We start from the raw sequence: 14,224 nt of genomic DNA on the forward strand, positions 1-14,224 counted from the left end.
AGCATGTAATAACACATTACATACGTTGTCATTCAGACTGTGTAGTAACAGTTGTTATTAACAGTTGACATTAGAGCATATGAAAATAGGATGAACAGTCATTTTTAACACCCATTATAACTGGTTTGATAACATCTCATGCCATGACTCATAACAAATGTCATCTACTTTTGACAGCTTATGGCAAACGTTATATGATACATCGATTTTATAAAGGCGTTGTGAATGCATGCATAAGGACACTTACAGTAAAGTGTTACAAAATAATGATTAAGTGAGGTCAGTAGTCCCTTCACCATGCACAAAATGTAATAGCTGTATAATTTGTACATAATTATAAAAACGATGCTTCAGCACAGCAGAGTCATGTGAAGAGATACTGTATACATTATCATTATAGAAGTGATCAAACTAAAACCACCCTTTAAACAATGTTTCCCTATTAACATGAAATACTCAACCGAAACATATCCACTTGCAACGGGTTAAATTGGTGGTAGAACAAACTCCTATCCAGTGTTTATTTCGTCAACAATAACTATGAAGAAAAATACTCAACAAACAATTGCTCCTGACTAAAACTATGATGATAACGAGACGACATTCCCTGGGGGGAAAAACGATAACTATTACAAATTACTTTTCATTTTAGTCAAAGAAATAGTGACGAGACAAGAATTTGATATGCGTACTGCGTACCGCGGAAGACAGAGTAGAGCGAGTAACGTTAAACGTTATTGTTTCTAGTTGCGGCACCTGGCTTCGCATCAGTTCAAAAATATTGACGAGTGACTGAAATGACCCTCTGTGAACTGTGTGGGAGATCAGACCGCGCAACTGAAAGATGTCAATTCTGCCATTGAGAGGATAACATAAAATATTCTGCATGCATGAAATTGCAAACCTCACACATGAAATTGCAAACCTCACATTGGCAAAATGTATTTCAGTTGCCGGGCTCTCCCACACAGCTCCCAGGCGGTGACTTCAGTCACTCGTCAATCTTTTGAACTGATGCGAGGTACCAAGGTAAAGTTGGTTTTATATTCACACATTCGGACATTCAACAGACATTCAGCAGACATTCAGCAGACATTCGCCAAAAGCCATTTAGGGGATAGTAGGCCTAGTTGGACAAGGCTATCTGAATGTGCACATTGGAAGTTAGAGGTAGCCTAAATTTCATTATTTAATATGGGAAAAAATACACAGACTATTATGTGACTAAAATGGCTGTGATTAGAACTAGACAAAAATTGTCCAGAGTTTTAGTTGACTGATAATAACTAAAACTAACAAAGGATGAAATGGCTAAAATGTGACCAAGACTAAAAGGTATTTTAAGACTTTTAACTTAACTAAATCCAAAATGAACACTGCTCCTATCACCATATGATGAAGCTGGATATCCAGAGCTTTTTGACTCATCTAATAGAATATATGTCTGATTTTGATGCTTACATCATCATGAAAAAGCCCCTGAATGTCAATAGTGTTTTGGATGGAGAGGTCAACTACTGAAAGGTCTTGAACTGCAGACTAAGTTTGCAGTGGAGTGTAGATAGTTAAATGGCAGACATACTGTAAAAATGGCACTAAATGGCAATGAAGATTGTCTGTCCAATCAGAGGCGATCTCTTCCTGACCTCTGTCCAACACCACACCCTCTACAGGTTAAGAGTACTCACAGAACAGTAGGTTAACAGTACTCACAGGCATTGTGTCATAAGCACAAACATTTCTCGAGAAACAATACCTATCTTTCATACTCTGCTGCTCAGTCTGTTAGTCGGGTCAGCAAAATGGCAACAGCCAGGGACTCGATCAGTTGTTCGATCTGTCTGGATCTACTAAAGGACCCAGTGACTACTTCCTGTGGACACAGCTACTGTATGGGTACTGTATGGGCTGTATTGATGGCATCTGGGATCAGGATGACCACAAGGGTTTCTACACTTGCCCCCTGTGTATGGAAAGATTTATCCAAAGGCCTGTTCTGAAGAAAAACACTCTGTTGTCTGACTTAGTGGAGAATCTGAAGACAGGACTCCAACCTGCTCCTCCATCTCAATGTTATGCTGAACCTGGAGATGTAGAGTGTGATTTTTGCTCTGGAAGAAAACTTAAAGCTGTCAAGTCGTGTATTCTCGGGGGTTGACTTTTGGGATTGTACGCTCCCCTATCAGACTATGTTCAATGCTCCTCTCCCAGTTTCATTAATTAGTTCCTCAATTGCAAATATGGAACAAACTACAGTTAACAACCTTTCTGCAATTCCTAGATTATTGTCCAATCACCGTATTGTGAATACTACTCACATGCAGAGAGGTATTGTTAGTAGTAATCTTGTCCCCATAAAATTGAGCTCTGTCAATAGCTCGAAAATGGTTTATTGCTCATCCAGTGCAGCTTCAGGTGTTACCTTGGATACTCCATCTGATATGAATTCCCGTAGCAATGGTATTGGAATAATTCATTTGAATGCTAGAAGCCTGATCCAAAAGTTGGACTTTATTGAAATTTTGGTCTCACAATCAAATGTTGACGTTCTGATTGTGAATCGTGGCTGTGTGATTCTGTGCCAGATTCAGATGTTCAGTTGATTGGATACAATATTTATAGAACTGATAGAGTTGGTAGAGGTGGTGGTATTGCGATTTATGTTAAATGCTGCTTAAATGTTTCTGTGTCCATATCAACCTCTGTCTCAAAGCAATATGAATGTCTAGTTTTAAACGTGGTACTTGGTAATAATGCTCATTTAACTCTAGCAGGGGTATATCGCCCCCCTCAGCTCCTCCTTGTACTCTATGCAAATTATCTGATATACTGTCTAATTATGCAAACTCTGAATTACTGATTTTGGGAGATTTTAACCTGGATTGGCTCTCACCAGTATCTGATAAATTAAAAGGCATTTGTACTGAGCTAAATCTAACTCAGCTGATAACTAAACCAACCCGTCCCAACTTTAAGAACCCAGTAAAATCCACTCTACTAGACATTATTCTAACAAATACCCCCCATAAATACACAGCCAGTGGGGTTTTTGCAAATGATATCAGTGACCACTGCCCTATTGCTTGTATTAGAGATACCAGGCTGAAACACTCTGATCCCTGTATAATCTCTAAGAGAAATTATAAACATTTCTCACAGCAAGCTTTTATCCTTGACTTATATCACTCTGAGCTTTTATCCACTTGCTGCTTTCTGGACCCGGTTTTAGCCCTTGCTTTTTTCTCTTCTATTGTTACCTCTATGTCTGATAAACATGCCCCGCTTAAGAATCACAGAGTAAGAAACCGAACCAGTTCTTGGTTCTCTCCTGAATTGTCAGGTCTTTTCCTGCAAAAGAATCGGGCCTGGGCCTTGGCGAGGAAAACAGGTACTCCAGCTGATTGGCTGTTTTTTAGGCAATTGAGAAATAAATGTACTGCAGCTGTCAAAAAGGCAAAATCAAATTACTTCCTTAATGCTATGACAGATTCTGCAGGAGATCCTGCAAAATTCTGGAAAACCGTTAATTCACTGAAACGGGGGAATTCTGCTGTTTCTCTTCCTAAGCAAATTACCTCAGACTTCTGTATTCTAACTGAAAAAAATGATATTTGTGATGCTTTTAATAAGCATTTCATCTCTGCTGGTTTTTTATTTGAAAGGAAAAGTGGACTTTGTGGTACTGGCCAGTTAGTTGATTTTTCGTCTTGCTTTTCAACCGTTACTCTGAAAAATGGTAACCCTGTTTTTAGTTTCCAGAAAATAACTGAAGCAGAGGTTCTAATTGCCCTGTGTGCCATTGATACTAAGAAATCCTTAGGCGCTGACAATTTAGACCCGTACTTACTTAAGTGTGCTGCACCTATTTTTGCTGGTTCAGTAACACACATTTTTAATCTAACATTAAGCACAGGAAATATCCCTAAGGTGTGGAAAGCAGCTTTTGTTCTGCCATTACATAAGGGAGGTGACGGTAGTGATTTGGATAACTATCGACCCATCTCTAGGCTCCCTTGTCTGGTAAAGATTCTAGAATCTATAGTCAACAAACAGTTACAATCTTTTCTTTCTGCTAACAGTATTCTTAGTACCAATCAATCTGGTTTTAGATCTAAACACAGTACCACATCGGCCACTATGCTTGTTGTAAATGATATTGCAAATGCCTTAGACGATAGAAAGCACTGTGCTGCGTTGTTTGTAGATTTGTCAAAAGCTTTTGACACTGTAGACCATGCTATCCTTTTGAGTAAGCTGTCATCAATAGGACTGGGCACTGATGCCTGCCGATGGTTTTATGACTATCTTAAAGATAGAACTCAAGCCGTCATGGTCGATGGGGTCAAGTCTGACCCCTTACAGTTACTTAAAGGGGTCCCTCAGGGTTCAATAATTGGCCCACTATTGTTCTCACTTTATATAAACAACATTGGTGATGATGTCAGATATTGTAAATTCCATTTATATGCAGATGACACAGTGATGTACTCTATTGCTCCAACAGCGGACCAAGCTTTAATGCAGTTGGAGTCTGATTTTAGGATACTACAGGGGTCTCTTTTACAGCTTAAACTTGTTTTAAACGCTAAGAAAACAAATGTCATGTTTTTTTCTAGGTCTAAACTCTCAGTTAGAAACACGTTTGTAATCACTAGCTTGGATGGTACTCAAATCAATAAGGTCTCTGCATATAAATACTTAGGGGTATGGTTAGATGATAGGCTTTCTTTTAAAAAACATGTTACTGAATTGGGAAAAAAGCTCAAATTCAAGATAGGATTCCTTTACAGAAACAGGGCTTGTCTGTCCTCTGTAAATAGGAAAAAAATTGTGCAGGCTACTTTTATGTCCGTTTTAGATTATGGTGATATTATCTATATGCATGCATCGGCAAACACATTAAAACCACTGGATGCTATTTACCATTGTGCACTCAGGTTTATCACGGGTGATAGTTACAGAACTCATCACTGTATCCTATATCAACATGTGGGTTGGGTCTCTCTATCTGTGAGGCGAGAGCAACATGCTCTCTTGTTTATTTATAAAGCACTTCTTTTAAAACTACCTCCATATATATCATCATTAATTTCCACAAGATGTACTAATTTTAAAACCAGATCACAGATGTGGATTACATTAGAGACTCCTGCGGTCTCCACAGAGTTGGGTAGGACTGCCTTCAGTTCCTTTGCACCTTATTTATGGAACAAACTGCAGATCCAACTTAAGTTAGACACTCTGGTGTCCCTTGCCCATTTTAAAATGTTTATGGAGGATCAATATGATGTTGTCTGTGATTGTTTCTGTTGAATTGTGTATGTTTTGAAATGTTCTTGTCTGTATGTCTAAAACTGTACATGTTAACATGTTTACACAGGGCACAGCCGTAAAAGAGATCCAGGTCTCAGTCTGTTTTCCCTGTTAAAATAAAGATTTAAAAAAAATAAAAAATAAAAATAAAAGTCCTGTCTGGTGTGTCTGGCCTCTTACTGTGAGACTCACCTCAAGCCTCACTATGAATCTCCTACCTTTAAGAAGCACCAGTTGGTTCCAGCCACCACACAGCTATAGGAGAAAATCTGCTCTCATCATGATAAACTGCTAGAGGTTTACTGCCACTCAGATCAGCAGTTTATCTGTTATCAGTGTTTGTTAGATGAACATAAAAGCCATGAACAGTATCAGTTGCAGCAGGAAGGATTGCGAAACAGAGGGAGTTGGGGGAGAAATCCCAGCAGAGAATCCACGGGATAAAGAAGGAGAAGAATAATGTAAGAAAGACTATGAAGTCACTCATGCGCTCTACACAGGGTGCGATGAAGAACAGTGAAAGTGTCTTTACTAGCATGATCTGCTCCATTGAGAAAAAGCACTCTGAGGTGAAGAAGCTGATCATAGCCCGGGAGAGGGCTAAAGGGATTCATGTTGAAGAGCAATTGGCGGGACTGGAGCAGGAGGTAGCTGAGCTGAGGAGGAGAGACACTGAGCTGGAAGAAACTGAGGATCACATCCATCCATCTCATTCACATCCACATCCATCTCTGTGTCACTCCTGAATCTGAAGCCTTACCTAGCGCTGTCTCCTTTGAAGATGTGAAGAAATCAGTCTCCGGACTAAAAGAACGACTGGAGGATGTATTGGAGGAGGAAATGGCCAAGATATCTGGAAATGTTCATCTTACATTGGATCCCAACACAGCACATAACGGACTGTATCTGTCGGTGGGGAACAGGAATGTGAAATGGGACCAGTGTCAGTTGTTGGAATATCCTGACCATCCAGACAGATTTACCTTCTACCCCCAGGTGCTGTGTAGGGAGGGTCTGTCTGAAGCCTGCTACTGGGAGGTAAACTGGGATGGGGATGGGTCAGTTTGTATAGCTGTCTCATATAAAGGGATCAGCAGAAAAGACAAGAGGCAGTTTGTTTGGGAAGAATGATCAATCCTGGTGTTTAATCTGCTCTGACTATAGCTCCACCTTCTACCACAATGATGAACAGACTGATATCCCTGTCCCCTGCTCTTCCAGAGTAGGAGTGTACCTGGACCACAAGGAAGGATCTCTGTCCTTCTATGGCGTCTCTGACACAATGACCCTCCTCCATAGAGTCCAGACCACATTCACTCAGCCCCTTTATCCTGGGTTTGGGTTTAGGCCTGATAATTGGATTTGCAACGAAGCAGATTTGGAGATACTGGCATTCACACAGATATGAACTTTGATAATAACATAGACCTGCTTCAAGCAATTGCATCTTGTGATCTGGAAGTATTATCTAACAACAATTGTTTATCCATCTATTTTTCTTGTCTAATTGTATCCACTGCATGTGTGACCTTTCTCACTCTGGGTAAATTCATTTGAAACTGATGTTGTCTTTGTATCCTGTGATTTGTGTAAATTGTTGTGGATCTTCTGATTTTTCATGGGTTGTTGTGCTGTAAAATAATTATGAAGTGAGGTCAGTAGTCCTTTCACCAAGAACAAAACGTAACAGCTGTATAATTTGTAAATAAGTATTACAATGATGCTTCAGCAAAACAGAGTCATGTGTTAATATCAACTTGAGGGAACAATACTGTCATAAAATTAGGAATTAAGAGTACTAGAATAGACATGAACTTTCTTATCAGCCATTTTGGTCAGGGAGTTGGTCAACCATGGTTTGCCAGTGCTGTGATAAGATATCAGCTTAATTCACTAACAGGTACTGAGAAAATCGATTCTGTTACTTTTTTACTTGTTATTCTTGTTCCGTATTTCCATTCTGGGATAGTTGTTCACTGAATTGCTAGCACTAGTTGCTCGCGCTGCTACATTGGCTACAATGTAAACGGACGTAGCTAGCTAACATAAAAGCTAGCTTTGTCGACGCTGCATTTTCCAGTTTAGGTTAGAGGTCACGTCAAAGTACATTTTTTATGGATTTTAAGTGCTCGTCGTTCTCCCATACTAGACAGAATGCTGTCTCAGGTGTTCTTGAAAGATCACCCTAGAAAGAACGGGAGAAAGCTGAACGTAAGTGCGCATTTTGGAACACAGACATTGTGTAAAATGAAGACATTTAAGAGTTTCTCTGCACTGTAGCCTATGTTTGTTAGCTAGCTAGCCAGTTTTAGAGGAATGATTCCATAAATAAATGTAGCTAATTAACTGCCAATATGCCAACATTCCATTCAAACAATGCAGTCAATCCACAGCCATACACTGGCTCATATCAGTTGATGATAGGACTTATCAGTACTTGTTGTAAATGCAACAAGTATTGATATTGTATCATATAAAAGCTCTCACAGCTTTCCAAGAAAACAAAAATTGAGACATTTATGATCTGTTTACATGTATTTTAGAGGCTATTTATACAGAAAATTGGTATAAAATCCATATAAACTCCATTTATAATTATATGACAATATTTTAGATTGACAATAATTATATTACACACTTTCTGATATATTACATGCCTTACTTCTATTTTCCTGCTCAAGTAAAATTAGGATTATGCCTCTACTGCCAATTAGACTGGTTTGGAGTTCTCCCTGATGAATATGGCTGACATTTTCTTTCCATTCTGGAATTTTGAGGGTTTATGACATTGCCCCTCTAGCAATTTAATAATATCTCTATGGATACTACAGTATATACAGTGCCTTCAGAAAGTATTCATACCCCTTGACTTATTCCACATTTTGTTGTGTTACAGCCTGAATTCAAAATTGATTCCATAGATTGTTTTCTCTCCCCCATATACACACAATACCCCATAATGACAAAGTGAAAACATGTTTTGCAAATTTACTGCAAATGAAAAACAGAAATATCTCATTTAGATAAGTATTCAAATCCCTGAGTCAATACTTTGTAGAAGCACTTTTGTCAGTGATTACAGCTGTGAGTCTTTCTGGGTAAGTGTCTAAGAGCTTTCCACACCTGGATTGTGTGACCTTTGCCCATTATTCTTTTCAGAATTCTTCAAGCTTTGTCAAGTTTGTTGTTGATCATTGCTAGACAACCATTTTCACGTCTTAACATAGATGTTCAAGTAGATTTAGGACAAAACTGTAACTCGAACACTCATTGTCTTGTTGGTAAGCAACTCCAGTGTAGATTTGGCCTTGTGTTTTAGGTTATTGTCCTGCTGAAAGGTGAATTCCTCTCCCAGTGTCTGGTGGAAAGCAGACTTAACCAGGTTTTCCTCTAGGATTTTGCCTATGCTTAGCTCCATTCCATTTCTTTTTTATCCTGAAAAACTCCCCAGTCCTTAATGATTACAAGCATACCCATTAGGGTTGGTCAATATTTGGGAAGACGGTATGCCACTCCAAATATCGCGATATCCGATATAATCGCTTTGCGCCGTTAATGACTAAATCATTCCAGATTGTGCAATTGTTGTACTTATTAACAATATTATAGTCACATTCTCATGAATGAATCCTCATGTGGCCAAAAAACAAGGCATAGGTAATTCATTTAGACTTAATTTTCAACAGATTGATACAGCCTAACTGATAAAACTGCACAGTTTTGATTAGAGTATTGTCTTGCACATCACGATATATCATCAACGTCACATATCACGATATTCGATTTAATCATATATCGCCCAACCCTAATACTCTAAGATGACGGAGCTGATCAGAGCCCGGGAGAGGGCGAAAGGAATTCTGGCGGAAGAGCATTTGGAGAAACTGAAGCAGGAGGTGGCTGAGCTGAGGAGGAGAGATACTGAGCTGGAGGAAACCGAAGATCACATCCATTTCCTCCAGAATGTCCAGTGTCTCTGTGTCCCTCCTGGATCTGAAGCCTTAACCAGCATCCCTGTCAACCAACATGTCTCCTTTGAGGATGTAAAGAAATCAGTCTCCGGACTAAAACAACGACTGGAGGATGTGTTGGAGGAGGAAATTGCCCATATATCTGGATATGATCAGCTCACAATATATCTTAACACAACAAACTGTATCTGTCTGTGGGGAATAGAGATGTGACATGGAGATGTGACAATATCCTGACCATCCAGACATATTTACCTTCTACCCCCAGGTGCTGTGTAAGGAGGGTCTGTCTGGAGCCTGCTACTGGGAGTTAAACTGGGGCATGTCTCATATAAAGGGATCGGCAGAAAAGACTGAGACTTTGTTTTGGAAGAAGGACCTCATCCTGCTGTTTAATCTGCTCTCGCTACGGATGCTCTTTCTACCACAATGATAATCCCTGATATCCCTGTCCCCTGCTCTTCCAGAGAAGGAGTGTACCTGGACCACAAGGCAGGAATTCTACCCTTCTACAGTGTCTCTATAACCCTCCTCCATAGAGTCCAGACCACATTCACTCAGCCCCTCTATCCTGGGTTTGGGGTTGATTTAGTGGGTTCTGTGAAGATAATGCCATTACACATGTGAACTTTGATAAGAATGTAAGCAGAAAATTGCATCTGGTGATCTGTTTGTTTTGTTAAAATGTATCCACTGCGTGTGGCATTTAAAATGATTTGTGCTTAATAAAACGTATGTTGTCTTTGTATCCTATGATGTGTAAATTGTTGTGGATTTTCTGATTTCTGATTTTGCATGATTAAGGGCTGAATTCAATCCCTATCGCTGAAGTTCAGCGCTCTAGCGCAATTTAAAGATAATGGTAATTTTCTATTGAGCCGACCTATGCAGAGCCTACCGTTGAATGCAGTCTCGTCTAACACGGGAACATTACCTTTAAATTCCTATCACCCTGTAGCGCAGCTCTTCAGCACTACAGACTAAATCCAGTCCTAAGTGAGATCATTAAATCCTTCACCAAGCACAAAATGTATGTCAGGTGTCAATAACAATTACAATTATGCTTCAGCACAGCAGAGTCATGTGTTATATCAACGTGAAGAATCAGACACTGTGTAATCATACATTATCATGACCATAGTGATGATTAAACTCAATCCACCCTGTAAAGAAATGTTTCTCTAAAAATGAAATACATAAATATATGTATATATCTCCATTGTCAACAGTGGTTAATTTGGTGGGAGAACAAACTCCTATCACCTTAAGATGGGTTAGGGGTTCAAGTTAGGGGTCTAGACATCTAATAAATATCTGATTGTATTGGTCAAATCATCATGAAAAAGACCCTGAATGTGGCAGCAGTTTGAAATCCACCACTGACAAAATCCCACTTTAACCCCTGATCGTCATAACATATTTTCTGTTACAGACAATGACAAGTCCAACGAGGACAGACAGAAAGAGGAGGATCTTCTCCAGCAGATTCACAAGCTGGTGGAGACCAGAGATTTCCTTGTTGACGACGTGGAGTTTGAGAGGCTAAGGCAAGTGTGACCGACAGGGGTTCGAAACCAGTTGTCATGCTCACCAGAACACTTTTAGCCCTTTGAGCTAAAGCTTAGGCATTACCTTGGGGTGCCAATGTACAGTAAGTTGTCAGGTCTCAGACCAGGTCATCACGGGAGCGTGGTTCTGAACCACCTATGTTACAGAACTCTGTTCCATCTGTCTTGTCCCCCCCTCCTCCTTATTGGTTTGGTCTCCAATGACATCCTGTCAGAAATACAAGCCTTCGACTCAGTTACATACAAACCACAGGGAACATCTCCATTCTCAGATTTTCTTACTGTTGAAATAAAACATCTGTGTTTTAGTCTAGGGGACAGTGTGCTGTGAAACCCTAGATCCCACTGTACATGCACAAGTTTGTTAGGGTAAACAAGTTTGTTATGGTGCCCCCTTCCATTCTCAGAACAGAGGGCGGCGCCATACAAGCGCCAAAAGGCATTCTGGGTAGTGAGAAGCAGGAAGTGACGAGGTAATAATTGATTGTTTTTGAGGCATGTGAAGACACCTAGGCAGAAGACAGGGCATGAGGATATGGAGTCTGAGTCATTGCTAGTAGGAACAGACAGAAATGTAGAGTTTGAAGTTCCACTCATCCATCTTTCTCTCCTCTACAGGGAAAGGGAGGAGGACAAAGAAATGGCTGAATTCCTCCAGTCCAAGTTCCCCAGAAACTCCAAGAAGAAAGGTGTGTGTAGTCATAGTGCATCATAGTGAGTGTTATTATTTTGCATTCAAATGCTCAATTGTATGTCTCAAAGTTTTCAGATATTCGCTTTGATACAGTAATAGTCAGTGACCTTGATTTGATGGCGATTTCTTTGGACAGTTAGGCGCCTCTTTCTTATTCAATTCTTTCTTCACGACAGAAGCATTTATTTATGAAATTATGGATTTCACCCACAAAAATGAATACATACAGTTGAAGTCGGAAGTTTACATACACTTAGGTTGGAGTCATTAAAACTCATTTTTCAACCACTCCACAAATTTCTTGTTAACAAACTATACTTTTGGCAAGTCGGTTAGGACATCTACTTTGTGCATGACACAAGTAATCTTTGCAACAATTGTTTACAGGCAGATTATTTCACTTAAAATTCACTGTATAACAATTCCAGTGGGTCAGAAGTTGACCGTGCCTTTAAACAGCTTGGAAAATTCCAGAAAATTATGTCATGGCTTTAGAAGCTTCTGGTGGGCTAATTGACATCATTTGAGTCAATTGGAGGTGTACCTGTGGATGTATTTCAAGGCTTACCTTCAAACTCAGTGCCTCTTTGCTTGACATCATGGGAAAATCAAAAGAAATCAGCCAAGACCCCAGAAAAGAAATTGTAGACCTCCATAAGTCTGGTTCATCCTTGGGAGCAATTTCCAAATGTCTGAAGGTACCACGTTCATCATCTGTACAAACAATAGTACGCAAGTATAAACACCATGGGACCAAGCAGCCGTCATACCGCTCAGGAAGGAGACGCGTTCTGTCTCCTAGAGATGAATGTACTTTGGTGCAAAAAGTGCAAATCAATCCCAGAACAACAGCAAAGGACCTTGTGAAGATGCTGGAGGAAACAAGTACAAAAGTATCTATATCCACAGTAAAACGAGTCCTATATCGACATAACCTGAAAGGCCGCTCAGCAAGGAAGAAGCCACTGCTCCAAAACCGCCATCCCAACCGTGAAGCGCGGAGGTGGTAGCATCATGTTGTGGGGGTGCTTTGCTGCAGGAGGGACTGGTGCACTTCACAAAATAGATGGCATCATGAGGAAAGGAAAATTATGTGGATATATTGAAGCAACATCTCAAGACATCAGTCAGGAAGTTAAAGCTTGGTCGCAAATGGGTCTTCCAAATGGACAAGGACCCCAAGCATACTTCCAAAGTTGTGGGAAAATGGCTTAAGGACAACAAAGTCAAGGTTTTGGAGTGGCCATCACAAAGCCCTGACCTCCAACCTATGGAAATTTGAGTGTAGAACTGAAAATGCGTGTGCGAGCAAGGAGGCCTACAAACCTGACTCAGTTACACCAGCTCTGTCAGGAGGAATGGGCCAAAACTCACCCAACTTATTGTGGGAAGCTTGTGGAAGGCTACCCAAAACGTTTGACCCAAGTTAAACAATTTAAAGGCAATGCTACCAAATACTAATTGAGTGTATGTAAACTTCTGACCCACTGGGAATGTGATGAAATAAATAATAACTGAAATAAATAATTCTCTCTACTATTATTCTGACATTTCACATTCTTAAAATAAAGGGGTCATCCTAACTGATCTAAAACAGGGAATTTTTACTGGGATTAAATGTCAGGGATTGTGAAAAACAGAGTTTAAATGTATTTGGCTAAGGTGTATGTAAACTTCTGACTTCAACTATATTTGAACTGGCTCCCCACTGAGCAACATTTATTTTCATCAGTGTGTATTCACCTCATATCAGTCGTGTGTGTGCATGCATGTGTCTGCATACCCTTGTGTCTGGGTGAGTCTGAATGTGTGTGTCATTATATCTGATCTACTACAATATCACCAGTGATCCACCTGGTACATCCCCATATCCTCTGACTGACTCCACCTCCTCTTCCCCAGGTCAGATTCCAGCCAGACGGCTAACGTCCAGGGCCCAGCAGACCTCGTCCCCTTTCACCAAGACAGGCCTGTCCCTGCTGAAGGAGTGCTGTGGCTTCACCTGCTCCATCATGTAGGCCGGGCCCTCAGGGGCTCTACCATGGAGCCAAAATAGAGCCCTGTTACATCACAGTTTCAGCTTTCCAACCCGAGTAACACTTGAAGTACGGACAGACAACGAGCTAGTGGAGAATGTTCACGGATATTTTGGGGATGTCGCCAGGATGAGATTGATGGTGTTTTATCTCCCAGTCTATGCTACATCCAGTCTGGGCTGTGTTTCTCTCTCTCTCTCTCTCTCCCCGTCTCTCTCTCTGTCTCTCTCTCTCTTTCTCTCTCTCTGTGTCTCTCTCTCTGTCTCTCTCTCTCTTTCTCTCTCTCTGTGTCTCTCTCTCTCTGTCTCTTCTGCCTTTCCTCTCCCCCCTCACCCTCCCTCTATCTCTCTCTGTCTTCTCTCCATCATTAGGGCTCCAGTCTTATCTGCACTTCTAGTTGGGTTCTATACCCAGTGTCCCCTCTCCGCATAAGGCTCATCCCCCATGAGGCTGTGCAATGATCTTCCATCGTCTGTATCAGACTATTCTCATTCATTATTGTCAGAGTCCCTCCCACTGCTTCTCCCCATTCCTCTGAGCAGTTCATTCTGGTCAATCTCACTGGCTTTGGTACCTCTGTACCTAGAACCTGTCCCTTCATGAAGATTGGATGTAAACGTAATTTGCATAAGTCAGATATTG

General features: G+C 40.5%; 1 protein-coding gene and 1 pseudogene across 1 annotated transcript in view; both read left to right on the forward strand.

Annotated features, from left to right (window-relative positions):
• Positions 1-13,564, forward strand: part of LOC120023083 (bMERB domain-containing protein 1-like) — a 33,853-nt gene extending 20,289 nt beyond the window's left edge. The window contains exons 4-6 of the mRNA XM_038967048.1: positions 10,717-10,831; positions 11,471-11,541; positions 13,449-13,564. Of these exons, the coding sequence (XP_038822976.1) occupies positions 10,717-10,831; positions 11,471-11,541; positions 13,449-13,564 (302 nt within the window). The remainder of the gene's footprint in view (positions 1-10,716; positions 10,832-11,470; positions 11,542-13,448) is intronic.
• Positions 1,803-8,214, forward strand: LOC120019991 (annotated as a pseudogene).
• Positions 13,565-14,224: the final 660 nt, after the last annotated feature.

Source organism: Salvelinus namaycush, chromosome 2 (assembly GCF_016432855.1).
Source record: "Salvelinus namaycush isolate Seneca chromosome 2, SaNama_1.0, whole genome shotgun sequence".
NCBI lineage: Eukaryota > Metazoa > Chordata > Actinopteri > Salmoniformes > Salmonidae > Salvelinus > Salvelinus namaycush.